Source organism: Parasteatoda tepidariorum, chromosome 4 (assembly GCF_043381705.1).
Source record: "Parasteatoda tepidariorum isolate YZ-2023 chromosome 4, CAS_Ptep_4.0, whole genome shotgun sequence".
NCBI classification, from domain to species: domain Eukaryota; kingdom Metazoa; phylum Arthropoda; class Arachnida; order Araneae; family Theridiidae; genus Parasteatoda; species Parasteatoda tepidariorum.
Genome location: NC_092207.1, coordinates 79,347,982 through 79,375,977, shown reverse-complemented (window position 1 = coordinate 79,375,977; position 27,996 = coordinate 79,347,982). Strand labels below are relative to the sequence as shown.

General features: G+C 28.9%; 1 protein-coding gene across 1 annotated transcript; it reads left to right on the top strand.

Moving 5' to 3' along the window:
- Positions 1–27,991, top strand: LOC107450277 (receptor-type tyrosine-protein phosphatase T). The gene is made up of 9 exons (XM_043041557.2): positions 1–147; positions 8,341–8,438; positions 16,289–16,376; positions 18,964–19,076; positions 20,402–20,524; positions 22,023–22,177; positions 24,052–24,187; positions 25,607–25,763; positions 27,900–27,991. Exons 1-9 carry the CDS (start codon positions 30–32, stop codon positions 27,902–27,904), a joined length of 993 nt encoding a protein of 330 aa, XP_042897491.2. The 5' UTR covers positions 1–29; the 3' UTR covers positions 27,905–27,991.
- The last annotated feature ends 5 nt before the right edge of the window (positions 27,992–27,996 follow it).

The window sequence follows — 27,996 nt, the reverse complement described above, 5'->3', positions numbered from 1 at the left end:
TACGTACTGACATATTTTTCTTTTTCTAAATGAAAAGCCTGAATTTAATTCGACGCAGTTTTTTTCTTTCCCATTTAAGGAAATACTACTGCTATGATTCTTTTTGTAAAAAACCTTTCTACATTCAAGTAAAACGTTCATATTCAGGTAAAAATTTTTCTGTTTTAAAGCAAGTGATATTTTTGTTTCTTTCCATTGTGATTTTTAGCGTAGATTACTAAAGTTAAAGTAAAGTTGAGTCATTGAGAGAATGAATTTCTATAAGAAACTTCTAATATATATTTGAATTTTCAATTAAACGTGAAAAATTATCAAAACGTTAATTTGGTAATAATACAATACGATTAACTGGGGATTAATATTATTGAAAAATATCCGAAAATTTATTTTTATTTTAATTTTTTATGATGCGACTAAAATAGTTTTAATTAAAAAAAGGCATGGTTGAGGGAAAGGAATTTTTTTCCCCTACAATAATTTTTCAATATGAAAAAAAACAACATGAAACAAAAAGAGCTACATTTTGAAGTTGCGAAAAAGTCAAGTTAGAAATCTTAAAAAAAAAAATTTTTATGGTCTTGTGTTTTTTCTAGTGGTTGTAGACTATACACTACTTACAGTGGCCAGCAAAGATTAGAAGTCTGAGGCAAACACTTTGGCCCATAAAAGAGTGGTATAATCATTAGAAAGGAACTGTTTAAATTAACTGTTTAAAAGGAACTGTTTGTTTCCAATGAACATGCATACATTGGAAAAACATGAATTAATTGAAATATAAATACATATTTTAAATTTATTTTTATGTAAGTATGTATGTTTTAATATATTTTTATGCAACGGAAATTGTTTCATGGTAAAAAATTATTTCAATTCGACATCTTTCACCCCAGTATTTTATTGCACATAAACTTCATTATTAAATTTGCTTGAAAATCAGATTTATTCATTTTAAAATATTTTCCTCGAGCAAATATTTCCCACTTAAAAAATTTTAATTTCAGTTGCAAAATAAGAATAATAGAAAAATTATAACTTAGAAGTTACGTGTATCTCTTGCTTAATATATAAAGTAACTGTCATTATTATTTTTTTTCAGTTAAAAGTCCTCTCCCTCACCATAAATAGTAGAAATAAAAGAGCGAAAAAATGGTTTAATAACAGACTAATTTTTTTTTTCTACCGATCGATTACTTCATAATTTTCAATAAATCATAAAATGATCCTTTTTTATCCCTAATTCGGTTGGCGCATTTTTGAAAATTACATTTTTACTGTTTGTAAAAAATAAGTAAAATAATAATTTTTGTAATAGTAGTTTGCGAAGAGTAATTATATGTAAGTCGTCGATTTGATGCTTCCTTTTGTTGGGTGTTGCCCCTTTGACCCTTACCCTATGCCACTGACTATTAATTAGTTGGTTAGATGAAAATAGACTAATTCGAATAGAAAATATGCACCCACTTTAACGCATGTTTTTTATGCATCTTTTTAATGTATGCCTTCAATTACAGAAAGAGACCAAATGCTTAGCACAAATATACAACAGGGAATCTTGATGTGCATGTAGATTAATTTGTGTGCATTTTATTACTTTGAGATGTAATGAAAAACATTTTCTTTTCACTTAAAATTTTTGTGATGTGACGGATAATGGATTTTAACGGAATTAGGACTGTTTCAGGCTTATCTTTTGTAAAGAATATTTTTAGTCAACTTGCAGCCCTTAAACCTCCTTAAAGTCAGCATCTAACAAATTGCACTATATTTGGTATAATTAAAACTCTTAAAAAATGTTTTTCTTCAATTTGTTTTTTTTTTTTTTTTTTTTTTTTTTTTTTTTTTTTTTTTNTTTTTTTTTTTTTTTTTTTTTTTTTTTTATGAAACGATTATTTTTGTAAAAATATAGTTGCTTTTACTCTTGTTGGTCAAAATGTTTAATTACAATAATATTTAATTATTGTAATTATGTTGTATTTAATTATTGTAATTTACTGTAATTACAGATGTTTAATTACAAAAAAATATTATAAGAAAAGTAAACAACAATCAATCAATCTTTAGTATAATTTTCTGCCATAAAAATATGGGATTATTTAGTAAAGTGTATTTTGTTTTATAACCAAAACAAAGAGGAATACATCCATAAAAGTATTCTAAAATTTGTAAATACTGTTAAAACTAAACTGTATTATATTTTACAAGCAATAATTAAAAATAATATATACAAATTTATTTTTATATTTTACAAGAAAATACGCAAAAGTTTTGCTATTTTTTGTGTGTGTGAGTTTAATCTTAAAATAAAAATGTCAACTCTTTTTCGACTGACTCACAAATCGATACTGGAGTTTGATATTTGGAGGAAATGTCAGTTGCAATTATCAACGAAAAAAAGAAATAATCACGAACGCAAATTTGAATCTCTTTCTAACTAATTAGAGTGCTTAATATTGAACTGGAGCTGTGTGCTGAACGGCAATACAAATTACAATTACAATTTACTGTTACAGTTAAAAGATTACAAAGTTACAATTGTTTCCTGAATCATGCAAACAAATTTTATTGTCTATCGTAATTTGGATAATTTTTCAATGTATACACAAACCAAAAAACGGATAACAAAAAAAAGACGAAAACAAAACAATACAAATTTAATTTGCCAAAATGAAAGAAAATTACCCCCTCCCTTATGCCTTTCGAAAATATTGCGCCCTTCGCTTGTCGTTCAAGATCTAACTCAACTGGAAAAGGTTAGATTTTAAATTTTTTATTTCATTTTATCATAAATATTACACCTATATTTTAGATTATTAAAGATAATTCTCATTTTTACATATTGTAAATTTCTGTTTGTTTGGTAGCAATTTCAGTCCAAATTCTTAGTCCATAGTGGTTGGTGGGCGGTAGTTTCCTTGCAGAATTAAAGTGTTATGGCAGCTTAAGAGGCATCTTAATTTGGATATGATGTACGTTTAAGAAAAATTGATTTATTATGTAAAACTTAAATTGAACATAGTCACATTCCAAAATTATAAAAATAAAGCAGAGAAGACCCTTAAAGGGAACAAAACAAATCATTCTTTTAACATCGAGAATTTCTGTTAAGATAGGTATTCAACGGTTATGACAAAGGACAGTTAAGAACATGGGAAGAGATCCATGGTTGGCAATTTATTGAAAGATAAAACAACCAAAAATAAAGCCAACCCCCCATAATCAATATTAAACTTGAAAATAATTTGGCGAAAGCGAATCGCAAAAAGACTGTGAGAATTATATAACCATGTAACTGAAACATTTTTGTGGTAAGAAGTAAAGAATAAATAGTTATAAATACTTTTTTGTTTTCGATTTAGTCGTGACAGTGAATTGATGAGTCTTACATTTGTAAGAAATAAAAAGTTAGCCTTTACATTGGTTGTTAAGATAGAAAAAAATAAAATACAGGGTATTTATAAAGTACCATACCATAAAGACCCATTTTGATATTTTATAACTCATAAAATAATAAAGATAGATTAAAATTAATAACATAAATGGTTAGATAGACTCAGAAAGTTTTATGACCCTTGTCAATGAACTTCCACGTGTGCCCGCCTCGTCGCACGGAGAATATCAACTTGATTGTCAATTTCACGCCAGGTAGCGGCAAGCGTTATGAGTTATGAAACATCAAAATGGGTCCAAAATGGGTGTTTCTTGCATTGTTAATCGCCATAATGTGCGCATATGGGGATCTAAAAAAACCCATGAATACCGTGAGACACAAAGGGATTCCCCAAAGGTTAATGTGTGGTGTGCACTAATGTACGACCGAGTCATTGGGTCTTTCTTTTTTACAGAAAAGACGGTCTCATCAGTCGTATACTTAGACATGTTGGAAAACTTCGTATTTCCACAACTAGAAGAGCTTCAGCCACATGTCTTTTTGCAACAAGATGGTGCACCACCTCATTGGGGTATCATCGTTCGTAGTTCTTTGAATGACCATTTTCCAGGAAGATGGATTGGGCGAGGAGGTCCAATTCCTTGGCCACCCAGATCACCTGATATAACGCCGCTGGACTTTTTTCTTTGGGGATTTATAAAGGACAATGTTTACAGGAGGATCGTGTCGAACATTGATGACCTAAAAGCCAGAATTACAACCGCAATAGCCTCTGTGGATGCCGACATGCTTGCCGCTACCTGGCGTGAAATTGACTATCGACTTGATATTCTCCGTGCGACGAAGGGGGCACACGTGGAAGTTCATTGACAAGGTTCATGAAAGTTTTTGAGTCTATCTAACCATTTATGCTATTAATTTTAATCTATCTTTATTATTTTGTGAGTTATTAAATATAAAAATGGGTCCGGGACTTTATAAACACCTTGTATATTCGCTTTTTAAAAAATGTAATAATTGGTTTAATTTAATTAAAATTCGATTAAAAATGTTTAAGGAAATAAGTTTAAGAATTTTTAAGAGCTAAGAAATATGTAATGCCTATTGTGGCATCACAGTATGCTAGTATTTTTAATATTTAAAATTAACCGGCAATTCAAACTAAACAATGATATTGTATGAAAATCAACAGATTTTATATTCTTCCCTTTATAACACACATAAATATGATTTCGAACTATTGTGATTGTTGAAATACATTACTAGAGCTACTCTTGTTTAAATATTATGAAACCCGACGGTCTGTAGAAGCCAGTTTACAGCGTTATCTGAAGGAATATAATTCATCTTCAGCGTGAGAATTTGTCTTAAAATATAGATGTGATTTTTTCCCAGACCTTGATTATTTTGAAACTGAAAAACTAGCTTCCTTTGTAAAAATCTGTGCGTCTGGAACCCTTTGTTTTTTTTTTACAAGGAAGTCACAAAATACAAGTGTGACATTTAGTGGGAGGAAACTGTCATATAAACAAATTACATTAAAAGAAGGGTTAAAAACATTCCTTTTTAGACTATAGAAAGTCGTGGCATAATTTCCCCGACCACGAAAATGAAGGCTGCTCAATTAGTTACTGTTCTCGTAGCTTTTTTAATCCAATCTCTATATGGAAATTCAAGTGAGTTTATGTTTTTTAAATTTGAAGAAAAATTATGCAAAACCTCTAATTTTAATACAGTTTTCAATGTGTTCTGAAGAAATTTCTTGATTAAAACATATCACTACTTCAATTCAAAAAAATATTCTATACAGTTTTGAGCTCAATATTTTTACTTCAATTATGTCATTTTAGTAAGAAATAAAAGTGATAGAAATACAAGAAAAAAATTTATTCAGACAATACATAAACAATTATGGTTTATATTTTACAATGATTCACAAAGGTAAGTTTTGTAGAACTGCCTAGCCATTTCAACTTATAAAGAATTAAATTTCGTGTTTTTAAATAGTTTATTAACAATTAAAATGTATCAACTATTAAATCGATAGTTAAATTGATGAAAGTATTATAATTATGTCGAATATATTATAATTAAATCAAATATAATATAATTAAATCGAATTATAATTACATCAATAACAGCAAAATAAGTACATAAAAGTATAAAAACAAATTCATTAATTCATAAACAATAATATTTAATGTTATATCGAGACATCATTTTTGTATAATAGATTATTAAAAGTTAAAGCAAATTAGTTCACTCACAGACAGTTAAAATGATATCGGAATTTCATTCCTATATCATTTTATTTATATAGTAGACGAACAACAGACAAAGCCGATTAGTTGACTCATAAGTAAAATTTAATGTAACATCAAGACATAACTTTTGCATCATGGTTCAGAGATTAATTAATTCATAAACAAGTAAAGTTTTATTCACATACATAATTTTATTTGTATAATGACTTATGACAGCAGCCTGTGACTAATTATTTGACTCATAAAAAATAAAATTTATTGCTACATCAAGACATCATTTTTGTATAATGGATCATTTAAAATTAAGACTGATTAGTCAACTCATAACAATTAAAACTTTCATTCAGATATGATTTTATTTGTGTAGTAAACAAACAGCAATTTAAACCGATTTGTTGCCTCATAAACAATAAAATTTAATGTTACATCGAGACATCATTTTTGTATCACAGAAAATTAAAACTGATTAGTCAACTCATAGCAATTAAAGTGCAGTTATTTATTTCGATATGATTTTATTTATATATTGGACTAATAACAATCAAAACCGATTAGCTAGCTCATAAGTGAAACTTAATGCCACATCGAAAAGTCATTTTTTATAAATAGTTTAAGCTAGTGTTTCATTCAAATATTATCTTTATATATAAAGAAAAGTATTACGACTTCAAACTGACTATTGAATTAAAATAACAGTTCAAGAATATGTTTATTGAGATATTGCTTTTGTTTAGCAAACTATCAATTAAAAAACTTATTAGTTAACTAAAACATAGTTAAATACTATGTTTCCTTGAATCGTCGTATTTTAAAACATATCATCAATTGTTAAAATTGATAACATGTTTCATAAAGGCATTTAAGTTTATGTTTCATTCAAATATTTTGTTGTATAGATTTGCATATATTTCATTCGTATATATTTATACTGCATATATTTATATTCTGTATTTATATTCTACATTTTTTCCGTATATATTTGAATATATTTTGTATATATTTTACTTCCATGAGACGAAAACTTAATATATGCTCAAAAGCTTACAATATTTGCTTATTGACACTTATTTGCTGATAAAATTCCTCTAATACTTCCTTAAAGATTACAATTTTAGAGATAATATTGCAGTGAAGAATAAAAATAATTTATGAATAGTGCTTCATTCAATTATTCTAGCTCACACGTAATCATGACAAGAGTAATAAATCTAAAAAAGGAAATTTTAACGGTTTTTTTCACATTCTAGTAAGGTTTATGTTTTCTGAAATTTAAAATAAACTGTCATTACTGTACTTATTAAAAATATTGCATTGGATTTTACAAAATATCATAAACGTTAAGAGATATAATGCATGAAAAACATTTCAAATTAGGCCTATTTTTAGCAAAAATATCTTTTTTACTCAAATTTAAGTTGATATTATAGAATATGTATCATTTCTTTTCATTATTATTTTTTACTTGAATTATAAACCTTTTTATTAATTATTTTTTTAGAGTATAAGACATGAACAAATTTCCTTGCCTAATGGTGGTTTGACAAGCATTGAGGGTGATTTGAATGACTTAAATGTAAAGATTTATTAATACCATAACAGCAATTGCTAGTCGTCTATAGCAGTAATTATAATCAATATAAAATAACATGTATGAAGCAATAATTTTGTCTAAAGAAATATCAAATATTTATTCGATGACAAAAAGCGACTAATTGGAGTTGAAATTGCTAAATGAATTTTGTCCGGCAAATTAAAGTATCCTTAAGAGATTTAAATATGCGCTTTCTTTTATTTGTCTTCTTAATATTTTGCGGTATCATCTTCATTTTTTTTTTTTTCGTGTTATGCCTCTTAACGATTTTCGGTTTGGCATGGATATCCGTCTAAAACCTTGATTTGGTAAGATGGGTCTATCCTCCTTTTATAAATGTATAAATGTACATGTATATGTATAATATATGTATAATATAAATGTATAAATGTAAATGTATATGCATATTATAAATGTATTTTCTAAAAATGTATTATACAAAAAAATAAGCAATAGGTATACAGGGTTTCTGAATATTCCTCTAAATACATAAAAAAAAACTTTTTCTATGTTTGTCAATGATGCACAGTACAGGAGCGAAGAACTTGTATGAAAATAACACACTTTTCCAGATGAAAATCATATTATATGGGATTTTCCTGCAATTTCACTTATAAATGCCTAATAAACAGAAACAACACGAGATGCTGCTTATGTCATTATGCAATCTTATGCTAAATAAATGTTTAATAGTTAATAAATAATTAAACTTCCAATATTGTTTCTTCCAACAAAACATGTTTCCCAATAAGTAAAAACTCAGTTATACGACCCACTCAAATATTAAACATCCCTTCTGATTTGCAAGTGCTTTTGCAACTTTATTTAGTTTTTAGGATTTAATTAATTTTTATCTAATAAGGGTGAATATATAATCATAATTGGCATTAAATAGCGACTGATTCCTAAATCGCTGCGCATAATTTTTCACGTGAATACGAATCACGATGGGCGATTCATATTCACCAATACTCTATTATATTTTCAACATAATTTCTTTATATATTTAAAAGTTAGGCTGAATCTAAAACAGCAATAAAAGTCATTAAATATCATCAAAAGCACTTTTAGTAATCAAATTATTTGTTTATATGCAGTACCCTCGACTACTCATAGCAGAAGACTGACAATTTCTGAATTAGATTACTATGCTAATACTGATGAAGGAAAAGCCATCTTGGAAAAAGAGTTTGAAGTAAGTTTTGTCGATTAAAATTTGTTTATTTTAGAATTAAAATACCTGCTTATCTGAAAATATTATGATTGTCTCATATTAATTGCATAATAATTATGAAATTAAAAATCGGGTCTAATTTATCAAAAACTTCTTCCATAATTAAGAACATATATGAAACGCTTGATTTTGTTTCATTTTTGAAATTTGTTCATTATAAGGAGTATTTAAAAAGAAATATTTAAAGGAAATACTTAAAAATGTTTATGTTTGTACAAAGACTCCTAAAATTTATGATATAGAATTAATTTCTTAATACATCGCTTCTGTATTTATTTGCGGTGCGCCATGAATAGAGATTTCAAGAAACTACTCTATGAATCCCCACGCAATTCCTCACTAGAAAATTCTCTATGCATAAAATATTTAGTCACATTTTTAAACTTAACTGAGTTACTTTTTAATAACATATTTATTTAGGCTGTAATTAATTGTAATTAAATAACTGTAGTTAGAATAAAAAGAAAGAAAAACGAAGAAAATTAAGAAAAATACTAAGTTTTATTTACTGCGCATAAGCTGCAAGTATGTAGAACACATAAAATAAATTAAAAATGCGGAGAAAAACATAATAAAGATTTATGAAAAGAGAAAAAGAATAATTAAAATAAAATTTCATGAAAATTATTATTAAAAAATATTTAAAAAGCTGAAAACAAAATAATGAAAAGATATAATCTCATCGTCTGCTTATAAGATTATATCCGCAAAAAAGAATGATTTCTAATGTTTTATTCATTTAGCCAAAGCAATATGAATACAATATTAGAACGCACTCTTTTTGGCGGATACAATCGTGTGAGCTGATGACGGGATTATATATTTTCCCTATTTTGCTTTCGGCTTCTTAAATATATAATAATTTTGTTTTAATAAAAAAAAATTCGTTTTTATTTTCAATTATTATTATTATTCTCTTTTCATAAATCTTTATTACATTTTTCCATATATATATATAAAGAATTAAGGTGTTAATATCATACCATTTACTCTTTCTTCATCAATACATGAAGTAATTTTATTATTCAGGGTGTTTCGTAATAACAGCACTTAATGTGTATTTTTACAATCTTTGCAAGAAATAAAATCTAAAAATTTGTATATTAAAGGTTGATATTCAATATAGTTAATGAAAATATTTGATTAATCGGAACACTGACTTTTCAATTATACTTATCTATTATTTTCTTAAATAAATCAGTTTCCTTTTCCCAATAAATAATAATTATCCAAATGTTGAAATACTTTTGTTTGTTTTTATGGAACAAAGGTACCATATACTTACCTTACACTCAAATCTACTTAAGGTTATGGGACAACTACCGAAATTTAGTGTCACATTAATAAGTGTACCGAACTTGGAACAAACATTATCAAGCAAATGAAGTATGAAACCAAAATATGAATCGAAATCTTTAAAACTCGGATCATTAAACAAAGCTGTGGTAGATGGTTCCTTTCAGAAGGTGAGCACAATCCAGATCCATTTGAGCACTAAACTGGTTCTTGATGGTTTAAATCTTTCCATTGCTCCATTTGATTTCATTATTTTCGTCAAAATATCATGCTGTTTTCATTTTTATTTCAAAATTAATTTACAAACCCTATTTGTAAATATTTTTTCAAGTCATTCGGTAGAAAATTCTTAAAATATGTATTTAAGATCATCGTTATGAAAAAAACTGCATTCCTTAATCGATATAATCTGTAATCACGGCAAAATGTAATTCTAAAAAACTCCTTTCTTGCTCTAAATATAGAATCATTAAAGATATTAAAAAGGTCTATGCGTTCGTTTTTATACTTACTTCTAGTTCATGCTATTCTTAATGAATCTTAATAAAGACATTTTAAATTGCTTTATCAGAAGAGCAATGTAATTAATGCTACATAATAACATAATCGGCTCATTGGAATTTGTGAAAAAGCTAGATTTTGCTTGCTCTTAAGTAAATATGAAAGGTAGGTTTTTCATTCAAAATATAACTATAATTTTCTGATGTCATTGTGCATTGTGATAATGCAATGAAATAAGTTTTAACTCTCAAAACATATGATTTTGTTTCATTAAGGCAGTCCGATATTTATAAGAAATACTAATGTCAATAAACATTTGAACTCTAAACAATTTTTAAACTAATCACTTTATTTTTCTGACATTTGTATAATAAAAAATAATAGCAATAAATTTTATAATGAAAGTATAATAAATGATTAGGAAATGTTCGTAAGGCAAAAATATACGGTAAGTAAAAATATTGCATAAATTGTCTCTATCGCTAAATTAAGGTCCTAATAGCTTAGTTAAGAGAGTGGCAGTAATTTTGGTCTCTTTTTATCTTAATCTCGCTTTTTGTGTATTTTTTTCATAACTCTGGAAGTTTTAAAGTGAATGAAAAATAATAATGAACGCAATATAATTCGTTTATTTAAAGCAATTCCATGTAAAAAACAATTTTTATTAATTTTTGATTTATTATTTTATATAATAATGGTGGAAAAAATTTAAATTGTAAGGTGTACAAATGTTTACATCATTTCAAATTATGCAATTTTAGTTTCAAGATAAATCGTGTTTTTAAATTCTTATTTACAAAAATTATCGGTAGATTTCTTTCAAATTTTTGATTTTGTCATCTAAATTTGCTAAGTTTAAAATGTGTACCTTACAATTGAGATGTTCAATATTAAACAAAATATTAGAAAACAATTATTAAATAAATTCTTTTTGAAAATACAAATTGTATAATTACATGTAAAATTTATTCAATTCGCTTAATCAGTTCTGGAGATCTGACAAACTATGCAAAAAGTAAGGAGCCAAAAATTTCAACCACTCTTCGCATTTAACTGTCGGGACATTATTTACCAAACTGCATTTTGATGGTCGAGAATACAAATATGTCGAAAGAAAATATTTTTATTCAGAAAAAGTACGGTTTCGTGACTGATTTCGTATTAAATTCCTATATAGTCATAAATTAGCAAATTTAGACCCTATACTGTGAACCATTAAAATTTTTACATATATAAACATTCTCATAATAACTTCCACAGAAAGTTATTATAAGAAATGTTTATATATATATATATATACATGATATGTAANAACTGAGGTACCGTTTACTTACCCAAGTGTACCTTACACTCAAATCTACTTAAAGTTATGGGACACCTACCAAAATTTAGTGTTAAATTAATGAATGTACCGAACTTTGAACAAACATTATCAAGCAAATGAAGAATAAAAGCAAAATATGAATCTTTAAAACTCGGATTATTTAACAAAAAGGTGATAGGTGGCTTCTTTCAGAAGGTGAGCGCAATCCAGATCCACTTGAGCAATAAACTGGTTCTTGATGGTTTTAATCTTTCCATTGCTCCATTTGATTTCATTATTTTCATCAAAATATAATGCAGTTTTCATTTTTATTTCAAAATAAATTTACAACCCCTATTTGTCTATTTGTAAATATTTTTTCAAGTCATTCGATAAAAAATTCTTGGAATATGTATTTAAGAAAATTATGAAAAAAACTGCATTCCTTAATCGATATAATCTGTAGTCACGGCAAAATGTAATTCTAAAAAATTCCTTTCTTGCTCTAAATATAGAATCAATACAAATTTTAGAAACCTCTATGCGTTCGTTTTTATATTTACTTCAAGTTCATGCTATTTTTAATGAACCTTAATAAAGAAATTTTAAATTGCTTTATTAAAAGAGCAATTCAATTAATACTGCATAATGTTATAATGAACTCATTGGAAGTTGTGAAAAAGCTAGGATTTTGCTTGCTCTTAAGTAAATATGAAAAGTAGGTTTTTCATTCAAAATATAACTATAATTTTCTGATATCATTTTACATTGTGATAATGCAATGAAATAAGTTTTAACTCTCAAAAAATATGATTTTGTTTCATTAAGACAGCCCGATATATATAAGAAATACTAATGTTAATAAACATTTGAACTCTAAACTTTTTTTAAATTAATCACTTTATTTTTTCTGACATTTGTATAATAAAAATTAATAATAATACATTTTATAATGAAAGTATAATAAATGATTAGGAAATGCTCGTAAGGCAAAAATATACGGTAAGTAAAAACATTGCATAAATTGTTACTATCGTTAAATTAAGGTCCTAAGGAATTTTGGTCTCTTTTTATCTCACTTTTTGTGTATTTTTTCATAACTCTAGAGTTTTTAAAGGGAATAAAAAAAACTAATGAACACAATAAAATTCGTTTATTTAAAGTAATTCCATGTGAGAAATAATTTTATTTATTATTTTATGTAATAATAATGGTGGAAAAAATTTTTAATTTTAAGAGATACAAATGTTTACATCATTTTAAATTACGCAATTTTAAATGAGTTATAAAGTTTCAAGATAAGTCGTGTTTTTAAGTTCTCATTTAAAAAAATATCAGTAGATTTCTTTCAAATTTTTGATTTTGTTATCTAAATTTACATAGTTTCAAATGTGTACCTTACAATTGAGACATTGATCAATATTGAACAAAATAATAGAAAATAATTATTAAATAAATTATTTTTGAAAAAAACAAATTTTATAATTATATGAAAAATTTATTCGATTTGCTTAATCAGTTCTGGAGAATTCTGGTTCGCAAAAAGTAAGGAGCCAAAAATTTCGACCACTCTTCATATTTAACTGTCTTGAAATTATTTAGCATACTGCATTTTAATGGTTAGGAATTCAAATATGTCGGAAGAAAATATTTTTATTTAGGAAAAGTATGGTTTTGTGACTGATTTCATATTAAATACCTATATAGTCATAAATTAGTAAATTTAAGCCCTATACCTTGAACCATTGAAATTTATATATTTATACATATATATATTTGCTTAATATATACTTTAAAAACGTTAAATGTTAGAACATAAAATGCGTTCTTTTTTAATAATAATAGAGAGATTTTGTACAGAGTTTGTCTTGCTTAAACCACAACGCAAAACTAATTTTCCACCTCTCAAAGATTACTACGATTTGTAGGGAAGTTTTCGCGCATGCTTTGTTCAAACTTAAATAGCAATAGCGAGAAAGCGTAACGCTGTGCAAAATCTCTCTAATAACCTTCAAACTTGCTATATTTTTTATAAAGTGTTGAATTGAACTTGAACTTTCTATGAAATTGAATCATATTATCGCGTAATTGTGTGAACTATTTTATACTATATTACGGTTCAACTATGCCCCGTATTTCGATTCAAAGAATTCGAACGATATTATGGTTCAATCCACTAAACAATTACTGCCAGAAGACTGTAACCAGACAATTTAAAAAATATTTACCTTCTATATTCGCAATTAATTTCATTTGCAATTTACTTACATAATTTGAAATTGTTGATTTCGTTCTAGAATGTCAAAAGAACCGTCTAGAAACCGTAAGAATCTTAAAGAAAATAATTAAATCTTTACTTGATAAATGTGCATCAAAACAAAATATAATGCAAAAAAAAGATCAAACAAATGCTGCAATAAAGAAATTTAAATATTTAATCATTAATTACTACATTGCTGATTAAAAATAATTTAGCAAGTTTCGCAACTTTCATAGAGTATTCAACATATAGTTATTTTATTTTTGATAGAAAATTAACCCCATACATTGCGCAAATGTTTTTAGAAAATATTACAAAATTATTTCTTAAAGGTTAATTAAGCAAATTCTAAAATAACGAACCATTTTAAATTGCATTTTTTTAATAAATTCTTTTTGAAAGAAGTTTCAAATTTTATGTTTCAAATTATTTAGAATACTCAGCGACATGTATCGTTAAATCTTTTCCCAAATATCTACTAATAAAAAGCCATTAACGTGAAAGAATGTATAGTACAATACTCCGATATTATTGCTTCGATTACATAAATTTGTAACATTTGCCTCCTTTGTTACATTTCTAGTCAGGTGTTGCTAAAATGCATGACGAATTTTTTAAACAAACGAACATGTGTTTTATGTTTAGAATGAATGGAAATTTGACTAATATTTAATTCAAACAATTTGTAAAGAATAATGCACATTATAAAAGTAACAATGCAAAATAATTATTGCCAAATGTTTTTAGTGAAACAAAATATTTTTTTCCTATTAATGAGCAAGTCTCCTTATATGCATTGTTAAAGAATGCAGCTTTAAACAACTTAACGAATAAAACCTTGATAAAACAGAATGTAAAAATGAATATTCATTGATGAATGAATGAGAGGAATACGGAAAATGAAAAACAAGCTCATTAATTCTTCAAAAATTTAGCTATTATGATTATTATTTTTAATATATATTTGTTCCTTACCTATAAAGTTAGACATTTCGGAACTTGCTGAACTTTTGAACCGTAATATGGTTCAAATTTACTGCAATCTTAATTTGAATCATTCAAGTGGAATCATATTTTGTACTACTCTTGTAAATATACAAAATAATGCTTCAAACGTGTTACACCTTATAAGAATTACCGTACCGTTGTTATTAATTACCGTTGTTACACCGTATTATTATTCGATATACCGATATTATAGTTTAAAGATAATCCAATTTTTCTAAAAATGTCAAAATTAATCAGAAATTTTAAAAAAAAAATTATAGGAAAGAAACATTACATTTTATTGGAATCTTCTTCTTTGTCAGCGCAACAGCCCCTTGCAGGCCTTGGCTGCCTCAACAGCTGACAAACGCCAGCGCCACCTATCCATGGCAACTCCCTTCCAATTTCTATTCTTTAGGGTTTTCAAATCATTTTCGATGTCGTTGAACCATCTAGTAGGGGGTCTGCCTCTGTGACGTGACCCCACGGGGTTCTTAAAGGTGACTATTCTCATGGCGCTATTTTCAGGGCTTTTCCATAGATGGCCCAGCCATCTCAGCCTATTACTGCGAATTATTTGTTTTATTGTAATCATTTACGTGAAATATCCCCTTTAAAATTTAAATAATTCGGAGTAATAAAAAAGAAACATATCTATACTGAATTTCAAAAAACATTTCAATAGAAATATGAATACAATAGAATTGTAGAAATGTTTTATTATTTTTTAATCTGAAAAATATTTATATGATGTATTAAAATTAGCTTAAGTGGATCGCATTCATCTTAACTTAAAAACTGTGGCACTAACAACGGAAGTAATGAGAATCATTGCGTTATAAAATTTATCCACTGGGTGGGATAAGGGGAAAGTTTATGCAGAAAATATTTCCAATAAACATAACTATCATTTTGCCATCAGGATAACTGTGGCAGCTTCTCGTGGTCTTCCTCTTCATGTAACGTAAATGCTGGTTAGTTCCATCAAAAGTCCTCCACGAAGGCAAATTTCTCCCAATGCATGATCCAGGAGTTCCCTTGTCTTGTGGATTGGGTTCAGAATTTCAAGGTTACGGAGTTGAACATAAGTAGTCGTAAACCCAAAGCGTGGGTCGGTTGTTCAACGATGGTTATTAAATAAAATAATTATAACCAGCAGTGTTTTTATAAATATGAACCAAAGCCAAAAGACAAAAGAAACCTTAAGTCAGGTTTCGAGTATAAATCTCTTTTCTATACCTCTTTTTCAATATCAGTGCTAATATTGCATTGCATTTAAAAGAAAACAACTCAGTGCAATAACAATGTGGTCCTAGTCCTTGATTTGTCTACCATTGGAGTACTAATAACCCTCGTTGTTGCTGGAGTAGAATACATTTCAAACAGAATTGCTTTTTAATATGCCCAAGTAAACCTCCCAAAAATTTCGAATTTCAATTTGAAATGCTCTTCTTTTTCACTTAGGGAATCGCAGCAGGAAAAAGAAGACCTTGGACAATAGCTGAATTACCAGGAAATATCGAGAAAAATCGTTACAACGATCTTCTTGCTTGTAAGTATTTTTCCAGGTGTTAAATAAATTCTTCGCTACATCAAAGATATTTTCATCTGAATGAAGTATTTTTTTCTTGAACAAACAAAGGCCATAATGTTTAGCACATACGCACCGATACTTAACCCAGCGAATATGCCAAGAGGGTATTTATCTGTGAGCCTTAAGCTTTAACGAGACAGATAATTAAGATTGTACACTTAGACAGATAATTAAAACATTTAAATACAGAGTTAGTAGTTAAATTAGATCACAATATGATTAAAGCAAAAAACAATGTGTATTAAGCACAAATGAAAATTATGTAGTTTCATTTGGGCTTTATTCACGTTGTTTTCTGCTTTGATCTATATAGCACAAACTATTACCCTTTCCTTTGTTGGATACATCACAATATGTTTTCGTAGACATGTACTACTGAGGAAGTAACAAAATTAGTGGTCAAAACTACACTGAAGAGCCAAAAAAAAACTGGTATACCTGCCTAATATCATGTAGGGCCCCCGCGAGCATGCAGAAGTGCCGCAACACGACGTGACATGGATTCGATCAATGTGTGAAGTAGTGCTGGAGATAATTGACACCATGAATCCTGCAGGGCTGTCTATAAACCAGTGGGAGTAAGAGGGGGTGGGGATTTCTTCTGAACATCACGTTGCAAGGCATCCCAAATATGTTCAATAATGATGTTTTACCGGATTTCCGATACTCACGGTATACTCGTGAAATGGTTGCACGTGAAAATCCAAATTTCATTGCTATCTCGGAGATGCTATGTCCCATCTCCCATGCGCTGACTAAAACACCGCGTTCAAACTCACTTAAATCTGTATAACCTGGCCTTGTAGCAGCAGTAACCGATCTAAGAACTGTGCTAAACACTCGTTGTCTTATGGGCCGCTGCNAGTAAAATTGTAAAAAAATATTTCTTTTATTTTTTATTTAAAAAGAGAAGGATCATAAAATATTAGATAATTGTTTCGCTGCACCTCTTTAAAGATCCTGTAAGTTAGAGGGAAGAAAAGATAGCTGCCAGCTATGCCTTTTCAACACATAAATACATTTCCTATTGGGTTAAGATTTCATGATCCAGACTTTTCGGGGGACTGGGAAGGTGTTGCAAAGCATATTAATGCTTACTGAACCAAATTCAAACGCGTTTAGCACTATGTATAGTCGTATTATCGTTCATGATGTATACCACATCTTCAGAGTAAAAATGCAACAAGCAGGATGCACTTTATCTGACACTGTCCTGGTACTGCACGAATTTTTTTGTTTATCCTCAAGGAAAATCAAGGCATCACCTTCTTGCCAACCGAACATATCCCTCATTATGAGACTCACCAGATCCTTACACATTACAAAAAAGGTAAGATAGATTCATAGCTTCTTGGAGCTCTTGCCCAATTCTACGTTTTTTTAATACAAAACAAGAGGAAGAGTGCTTCATCTGTCTACATAAGCCGTTTCCGGTCATCAAATATTCAGTGTTGTCTTTCCAAGTGAATTCTGGCATTTCTGGCAGAAGTAAGAAGTCTCCTCACGGGCATCCAGTTACGTATTCAAACCCTCCACAATTCTCCGGTCTTTGTTCGAATCAAAATGCCTTGGGAAGAATCTGTGTCAAAGGTTTTTGTCAGTTGAGTCAGTCTTTTGCAGCAGAACTCGTCAGAGATGATGCCAATCACAGCTTTAGTTAATTTTTTTCATCGAACCACAGCTACGTCTTGTAAACAACGATTGTAGGTTCTGTTTCCAACTTTTGAAAACCATAGACGTGGCTGCTTTTAAGACCCCTGAGTTCAGCTGTCTTCACAACTGTGGCTCTTGCTTAACGGCAGTAAACAGTAAAAGCTTTTTAGAATGGCAAATAAGCTGGTGTTTTTTTTCTTCTTTCAACTAGGTTTATCGTGAAATGCGTTCAAACACGCGATGTCTCAGAGGCTAAAGCGTTCGTCTTCCAATCAGATGAACCGGGTTCGAATCCCCGATACGAATCTGCATCAGGCTTGCACCGACCACATTCTGACATGAAATATTCTCAGTCGTAAGCGAATCATAGGTTAGAGTCCCTCTGCCTTCAGACTTACCGTGGGAGGTTCTCGTGGTCTTCCTCTTCATGTAACGCAGATGTGGGTAAGTTCCATCAAAAGTCCTCGACGAAAGCAAATTTCTCCCAATGCTTTATCCAGAAGTTCCCTTGTCTTCTGGATTGGGTTCAAAATTACAAGGCTATGGAGTTGAACATTAGTAGTTGTAAACCCAAAAATTGTGTCGGCTATTCAAAGACAGTTATAAAATAAAAAACAGTTTTCTTATACAAACTATCTGATGAGGTTTCCCTTACATCACAAACAGGTTTTGCCCACTTCGCCCCTAGCTAACAATTAATAGAAAATATCACTGGTTTCTTATTCATTGATCAGTGTGTGAACTTAATTATAGGATTGTTCATATTATAAAACAATTTTATTTATTATAAAAACACTGTTTTGTTAAAATTAGGAATATGTATTTTTTAAAAAAGTGCTTTACGTGGTAAAAAAATTTTTAAGAATATAATAAATGATGAATTGAATTAAATTTTTTTCATTTATAGGTCCCTTACCTAATACCATTAATGATTTTTGGAGAATGATATGGCAATTGAATTCTACAAAAATTGTAATGTTAACGAATCTCGTCGAGCATGGAGAGGTATTTATTTCTTGTCTTGCAAAAAAACTTTCAATCCATTTTTTTTTAAATATTATATATATATTATTTTGGATGTCGAGTTTAATTTGCGTTCATAATAAATTCAATATCATCGACTTTTTTCATGTTTGCTCTAAAAATTAAGCAAACCACCGCAATCAGCATTTTTCATACTTCAACACTCGACATTTTAGATTTTATTGCGTTGATAGACGTAACTACACTATAAAACTATGCAATTTAAAAAGTTTTTAAAAATCACATTTAAAACAGGACAAAAATTATTTAAATGTGAGAACACTGTACAGAAATAGCGAAAAATCTGAAAAACTGTGTGATTCTGTACAAACAAGTGGTATAATAAAAGATATAGTTTTCTACCACTTGGCGAAGAAAAAAAATGGCGCACTTAAGAAACAGAACAGAATTTGAGAATGCAAAACTTTTTTGAATCGTATCATAAGCTCAATGGACATTTTCATTTTTCTCTCACACATGTTCAGAGCCATAGTGACTTAGAAAGGGAATAAAGCTCTCGTCTCCCGAAGGGGAGGACCCAGGTTCAAATCCAAGCGATGACTGGTTGACACAGATTTTGCCCCTGGCTCGCAATGACCACAGTGCCGACATAAAATATCGTCAGGGGAAGACGGATCTTGGGTTAGAATCCCCTTGCCGTCGGACTAACCATGTCAAGTGCGTTAGATGCATCAAAAAGTCCTCTACAGACTAGTTTGCGCCAATGCTTAATCTAGAAGTTCTCTTGTCTTCTGGATCGGGTTCGAAATTACGTGTATACGCAGTTTAACATTAATTGCCCGCAAACCAAAAAATGTCTAGGTAGTCAGAAGCTAGTTATAAAAAAATAAAAGCACATGTAACAGTATATTTGTCTGTAGCGCTTAGGGGCTTTCGATCTATCGCGGCAACATGACATCGGTTTTCTCACCATGCAAATGGCATATTACTATCATTCTGACAAAACACCGTAACCATAAACACCTATTCTTTTCTCTGCAATGGCATGATGGAGAATGATAGTTTCGGCATTTACTTCCGAAAACTGAACCGAACTACATAGTCGCATTTGAAAAGCACCATCGGTTGGTTGAAATTTGAACTAAATAATATATCGGCAATTTCATTTTCCTATGGTTCATATAAGATATGTACCAAGTTTCTTCCAGCATGTGTCAACCCAAACAAATTCTATTTGTGTCTAAAAATAACTTTAATTACAACCACGCTGTAAAACAATGAAACTAAGTTTTGGTTATAGCAGTCATTTCTAAAACTATTTAAATGCGTTTATTTCATTTTTCTAGAGAAAAGTTGAAAAATATTGGCCGGAAGAAACTGACAAGTACGGCAATATCACAGTGACTTTGATTTCTCAACACGAATTTCGGAAAATACATCATGTTGTACGAACATTTTCAGTAGAAAAGGTATTTGACTATTGATTATAATTAAAAATTATCCCTATTAATCTCTTTCACAGTTTATTGTGTCATGTAAAATGGTCACCGTGAACGTAGTAACGGATTACGTCACTGAATTTGTATTTCTTAAGTTATCTGAGACTACGTCTTTATTTTATTTAAAGTTACGCTTTTGAAACATATTTCTATATAAAAATCAACTATTAAAAATGAACAGAAGTTGAACTAAAAGTTAGCCATATACCAACAAGAAAAATTAATGGGTAGAAGATCGCTTCGGGGGACTGTAGGAAATCGCCATATTATTATTGAGGTACCACTGTTATTGTGCTAATAGGTGCTAATTCAATAAATATTAAATATATTAATAAAGGTATTTAATATTGGCATCAAGTTATATAATGTATGTATTGTGCTAACAAGTCTTTTACGATTCTCAACATGGATAAATACCAGAAAAGAGTTCTTGATTGAGTTAAATTTTGACTATTATGAGTTTGTTGCAAGTAGTAGCATTTTTGCTGAATATAGTTCATCTTTATTTTGATGAGTTGAACTTCTAAAATTGTGTTTTGCTTAATATAGTATCATAAAGTTACCAATAATAAAAAAATGGAATTAATTTAGTTTTATCAATTTTGCCGCTTTATGCCTTTTAGTTATGTGCGTGCAAGCTTATAGTATATTCATATATCATATTCTATGAAAAAAGAAAAACCAGTAAAATGGTTTTACTTTGTCTGTTTGCAAAGTCCTACAAATATCAGTAACATGAAGGGTTTTTATTTACTTTAAAATTTTAAATAAAAATAAAAATATTTTAATTAGTTTAAATGTGCTTAAAAGCTTTTAGATTGCTTAAACAAATAAGCTTTACTTTACTTTATTAATTATTAATAAAAATACGTTTTTTTATTTATATGAACTTCATTTCTCATTCTTGGAAAATGGTTTTAATATTATTCCATACATAAATGGTAGAACTAAATTTTTTCTTCTAATTTTATTAATCTGATACCATGCCAACAAAAAGCTCACTCTTTCTTCATTTTAAGAAGTTTTTTAATGTTAAATAAGTCGATCTATTCTCAACGTATTTTTATTTTACTTAGAGTTAGTAAATTTGTTTCCCTCTTTCTTCTTCTTCTTTCTTTTGAAACTAATATACAATTAAGTAATTGTTTCATTCTTTAGGCATAGGGACATTATAAAGAATAAATTTTTCCTTAAGAAAATCATTCGTTTTTTCGAAAAACCTCATTTTCGCAAAGGAATGCATCTTGAAGGAAACCTTAACGATTATGCAATCAAGTCTATATTATTTATTTTTTTGAAAACAATTATGGGCTGTTTTAAAGATTGCTGCAAATTTCTTAATGCATAATTAAATATTTTTGCGCTTAAGAATTCTATTGATTTTGACTATTGGAATCCATTTTTATAAGTAGACTTTTTATTTTGAAAAATGTATAACAAAAATAATAATAAAATAATGTCTTTTTAGGAAGGTGAAAACACTACTCGAATTATACGTCACTTCCATTACACTGGCTGGCCGGATCTCAGTGTTCCCGTGGATCGACTGTCAGTTGTCGCTCTTATTCAGCAAACTCGGAAATACAAACCGGACAGCAAAGTTCCGATTGTTCTACACTGCAGGTACGCACTAAAGCAATACTAATGGGCTATTTACGACAGTCTGAGATTCATCCTTAAAGGTGATGGGAAAACAATACAGGCATATGTACACACTACCCAACCACAATTTAGAGAGCATACCAAATGGTAATAATCCTCTCATCTCCGCAACCCACTCTCGAACCGGGTAACTTTTCGTGAAATTTTCTTACTCTGAAACCGCCGAGGACGTTAGAGTGGAATCCGAGTCACAAATACAGGATCGTAGTAAGTGTATTCCAAAAAGACATTCAGTCTCTAGCACTGGGAAACCTGCTCCATGTCGAGGTAGCCGAAGACTCATACCACCATACTGCCTGGGTAGCTCATCTAAAGATTAAATACAAAGCTATACATTGTAACTTCGTACCATAGTTTATGAAGTACTTTTTAAGATTGATTTACATTGATTTACTGTTCACGCTAGGGCAAAGGAGTCAAATTGAATGCAAAGTGACTAAAACAAATTTAAAACCTTAGCAATTTTAGACATTGTTAACCAACTTCGGCCCATTTTTTTGTCAGTTTTATGAAATTTAGACCAGTAAAGCAGGAAATATTAATGATAGGCTTTTCAGATTAAAAATGAACCTTAGCTCATTTGCTATCAAATTACATCATATTATTATGTATTAACTATCATGGAGATAGTATAAAGTAGCCATTCACTATGTATGTGATTTGATGTAACTATTCTTATAAAAAGTGTTAGCATTATTCAGACATGTGGTGTTTTTGACGGTTTTAAACCGTAGATAGAACAGTCGCTTCAAACCCCATGTATCGAAATCATTCATCAACAAAAAAGAATATAGCCTTTATGTTATGGAATAAATAGAAGACGTTCTAATAATCGAAAAAGAACTTTTAAAAGTTTTCTGAAAGTTTCATAATCGGAAAAGAAAATATATAGTTAGAAACAGTTCACTAGTTATTTAAATCATCATTCCCTGTTATAAAAAGAAATGCGAAAAGTAATACGTAAGGTAATACGAAACTTTAAGTTTAAAATTTAAGTTACTGGAAATGCAGATTCCTGTTATTTTTAATAACATTTATGTACATTATTAAAACTTATGTTATCAAAATTTTTAAACTTTTATTAAGTCTTTTTTTATGTTTTGTTAGTTCCATTTATGAATTATTAAAAAGTTATAATTTGGATTTGATGCAATTCTGTTTTAACGTTTAGGTTGAAAAAAAATTGCCAATTATAACAATGAAACAAAGTATTTCCATACCAATAATAAAAAACTAAAATAATATTGCCTTACGTAAAGGTTTTAACGAAGCAATCAAAAACTTCTTAGAGAAAATAAAAGCTTCTGAACAAAATTAGCAATAAAAGAAAATATGAAGATAAAATGAAAATTTGTTTCTTCTCAAAACTTCTTCAATTATTATCTACTCTACTTTAAACATATCAACTTTAATTATTGTTAATTATTTATTAATACTTACATAATAGAACATATTTATTCATAAATTTAAATTTATAAGAATATATCAATATTTTAAATCAAAGTTTCAAATATACAAAAAAAAATAACTTGTATTATGGCATTACGATTACAATACTAGATTTTTTGACGGTTTCAACCAGCGTTTGACGGTTTTAGCCATTTTTTGACGTCAATAAACCCAACTTTGGTATAATTATATCAAAATCGCACACTTAAAACTAATTATTAATTAAGTTGCATAGTTATTAGTAAAAGTAATTGGCAGTAATTTCATAATTATTAGTAAAAGCAATATGTAGGAATTGCTTAATTATTAGTAAAAGTCATAAGTAATAATTGCACAATCTTTAGTAAAAAAATAATTCTTTTCTCTTATTTCATTTATCTTTTAAGTGCTGGAGTAGGAAGAACTGGAACTGTAATCTTGACTGATTCCATGATGCAAAAAGCAGAAGCTGAAGGAATCGTTGATTTTCCTGCAAAACTGGATCATATGAGAGTACAAAGAGTTGATGTTGTTGAAAAGAAGGTATTCCTCCTTTAATCAATGAAATTTGTTACACATCCATAATAATTAGATATTTTTTGAATACCTGCCGAAGCTAAAATCTAAAAGGTACGCATATTAGGGATCTCAAAGTGATATTTGTGTTAAGAAGAAAAAGGAAGCTATCGAAACTACAAAATCCCTACACCTATTTTTTACACTTAAAAAAATTTCAGAGTATCTTCACGCCAAAAATGATAACAACTTTTTTACACCAACATAGTCTAATGAAACACCACAAATAGCTTTTTCTTTTTGATGTTTCACTTACCCTAGAATCAAGGATAGTTCCTAATGTAGTGAAACACAAGGAAAGTTTTAACTACTTGGAGTATAGTAGCTGCCACCATTTATAGAATTCTCCTATCACCAGAATTCTCCTATCCAGAATTCACCATCATTAAAATTTATAATTATAATAAAATTTGATACACAAGAGTCAGTAGAGTTATTTTTATGATACAATATAAAGTACGAATCATTAGTTTAGGATGCATCTTTACACTAATTTTGAAATTAAAATTAATTTGTTTATTAAATATACAAATAACACAAACAGCACCTACAGAATACGAAGATAAATTCAAATTAAGCTTAACAAAAATGCAGCGAACAGAAATTATATGCTATAAAAGTATTTAATATGATTGAAAGATATTTAAAATTTAATTATCCTTATTGCATAACTAAAAACATGCATAAATTTTTAAAAGCGAACTATTGTTTCTGGGGATGTTTGACAGTATGGGTGAGAAAAACTAATTTATGATCTCACGTTCTCGATTGTAAACAATCAACTAGCAATATCTTAAATTTCCCATAATTTGTATTTTCATAAGCAAAAATATTTCACAAATGGTGGGATGCGCTAAGTTTGGTGTGTGATTTCTCCAATATTAGTGTTTAGATTTGACCTCGTATATGAATGCTTAATTAGGATTTAACTTGAAATAAAGTGTTCTTTAACACAATCCTTTAGATTGTTTAACTCCAAACTCGAAGAGATACTACAACACAGTTTTTATATAGAGGAGAATGTGGGGTGAACAGTTTCAAAACCACTGTGATTGCCCGACGGCACTTGGAGGTGTTTTTATAATAATAGCCTTATACTTCTCCGTTTTTTTCGGTAGTACAGCACAACTTGAATGCTCTCGGCTAAAGTGATTCGTTGTATTTTGATTAATATGAGAAACTATCTTTTCCTATTATTGAATTTATCATATGGGTTGTTTTCATTACTAGCTTACTTTCATTACTATATGCATATAAAAAATAAATTGCTTAAATCAGCCCATTACTCGCCTTTACTTTTTGTGTAAATCATTTAATCATAACTGCATTTTTTCTCCGAGTAAGCCGGGATCGGTAGTTAAAATATTATTGTACCATTTTTAACAGGAACAATACGTTTTTGCTCATCAAGCTGTATATGACTTCTTTGCTGGAAGTGATGCTGATGATTATTTGAGAAATGTAAATGAAGAATACAAAATAATTGATCAATCCGCAACAGATACTGAATCCACAGAGGAAAACATCTATAGATCTCCAAAAGGTAATTGTATTATAATGAGCAATGCTGTTTTAACATGATTCTATGCAATTTCATTTCATTATATCCGTAAAAAGAATCTTCTAATAACCATATTTTATTAATTGTGAAGATTCAAAAAGGAGTTTGTTTTTTTTTCCTCACAACATGTACAATACTCTCATCAATAATATTTCTTTATTTTAAAAACTGTAGATAACTACAGTGTTCACACAGAAAGTAAGTTTCCCAGAACCCTTAAAAATAAAACATAATTAACTGGAAAGATTTCTTGCGAAAAAAAAAGCAACATTTCAGATGCTTCCCACCATAAGAACTACTAGAATTGAAGCACTTGCCATGTCGTATTTTTTTGTAGTCTGTCCAATATAAAAGAGGGCTGACGCCTGGAAATGTATCCAGTGTGTCACATCCGTCTGCACATCTGATAGAAAAGGAAACTATAGATCAATTATTTTTTCACCAGTTGGAACAAATGGAAATCGCTGGGAAAGCAAGATCGGGAATATGGTATGAATTATTAAGCACCCGAGGTAGATTTCAGAAGCTCCTTGCAACTTCTGCCGGATCTTGTACTACAGAAATAAATTCCTACAATCACTTTTTCGCAAGCATCCAAGTAGCTATACGCTTTTCCCAAGAAGTTAACTCCTATAATACTGGATAAGAAAAACTTATCCCACGGTTATCCCACAGTGTTACTATTCCGATGGTTCTAATGATAAGAAGTAAATGAAATATTGCGTTAACTTCTGCAATAAATTCTCCCGGATAAGATTTTGCTCTTTTTTATGGATCATGGGATCCTTACTTTCCGGGCGACCCTTGTATTATAAAGTTTGATACTAGAAAGTGTACAGTAGAGTACTGGATAGTGCAAAAAATGACTGATGATTCGGAGAATCAATTAAACAAAAACTAAACGCAGACAAGGTAATGCTGCTTAAAAAAATGCGACTAAGTCTCACCAAATTTTAAACTTAGTTACAAAGTTAGTCAGTATAGCTGACTGATAAATCTATAAAACTATGCTTCCAGCTGCATGTCAGACTATTCAGAATTTTGAACTCGGCAGCTCAACGTTGTTGCTGCAAATGGCAATTATTTCAAAAATATTTTTTAGAGTTTTTAATGATAGCGCCATCTGTTGAGAAACTTAGCAACTAGTTTCAAATTCTCGTGCGAATAGACTTAGTTTTTTCTGAAGAAAAGGCAAAACACTAATTTAATTGAATCTATTACTGTATTAAATTTAAATTTTAAATTTAACGGGTCATGACTGGGATACTCTGGAATCAGGAGTATTATGATAAAATACATTCAAAAACAATCTTAAAAAAGTATAAAACTGCTTTGACTGTATAATTCTATTTAAGTATTTTGATAACTGTTTTAAAAAATATATATGGTGACCTAACAAAAATACCCAAAGCCCAAAATGTTTCTTTATTTAAAACTCTGAATGCTCGTTCACTATATTGCAATTATAAAAATAAATACAAACAAATTTCGTATCTTTCACATTTAATAATTATTATATTATAAATTTAAGAACGATTGAAAAATTGTGAATCAATGTATAATATTTTTTGCATAATCTTTACCGGTGTTATTTTATTTTAAAGAGGTTTAATTTTAAATATGGAATATGGTCTTATTTAAATCAGATATTATACTGCTCGAAAAAATGAATGATATGTAATCTGCCTTGCAAATGCAAAAACAATATAAGAGCTTCACAGTAGATTTCGAGAAAAATGTCTTGACGACTTCTTTCTTTTTAATTCTCTGAACGCTAAAATATAATTTCCAAAAAGTGATGAAACGAAATTCAATTTTTTTTAAAAAAAATTTCCAATTAGAAGCTTATCTTACAAAAATGACACTTATATAAAAATCGCAATTCTGAATTTTATGTCGCTTACGTTGATTTTTTTTTTACACGATAGTTATACTAGTCCTTAGTTTAATGTTAGTTATTTAATCTTATGTAATTTTGTAGTAACATTGTCTTTTGAATCAATGAGTTTTACTATTGTGTTAGTGATACAAAGACATCAGTGTTTTAATGTTATTTGTATTGAAGCAGTGACATATTTTCAGTGATATAATTTCAATGAAACACTTTCGCACTTTTAGGATAACTGAAGATCAATACAGCTTGACATTGGAAGATCTTAAGAAAATTTGTAAAGAAAATCCTTTTTATTAATAAAGTGTTTTTCAAGAGACTGAT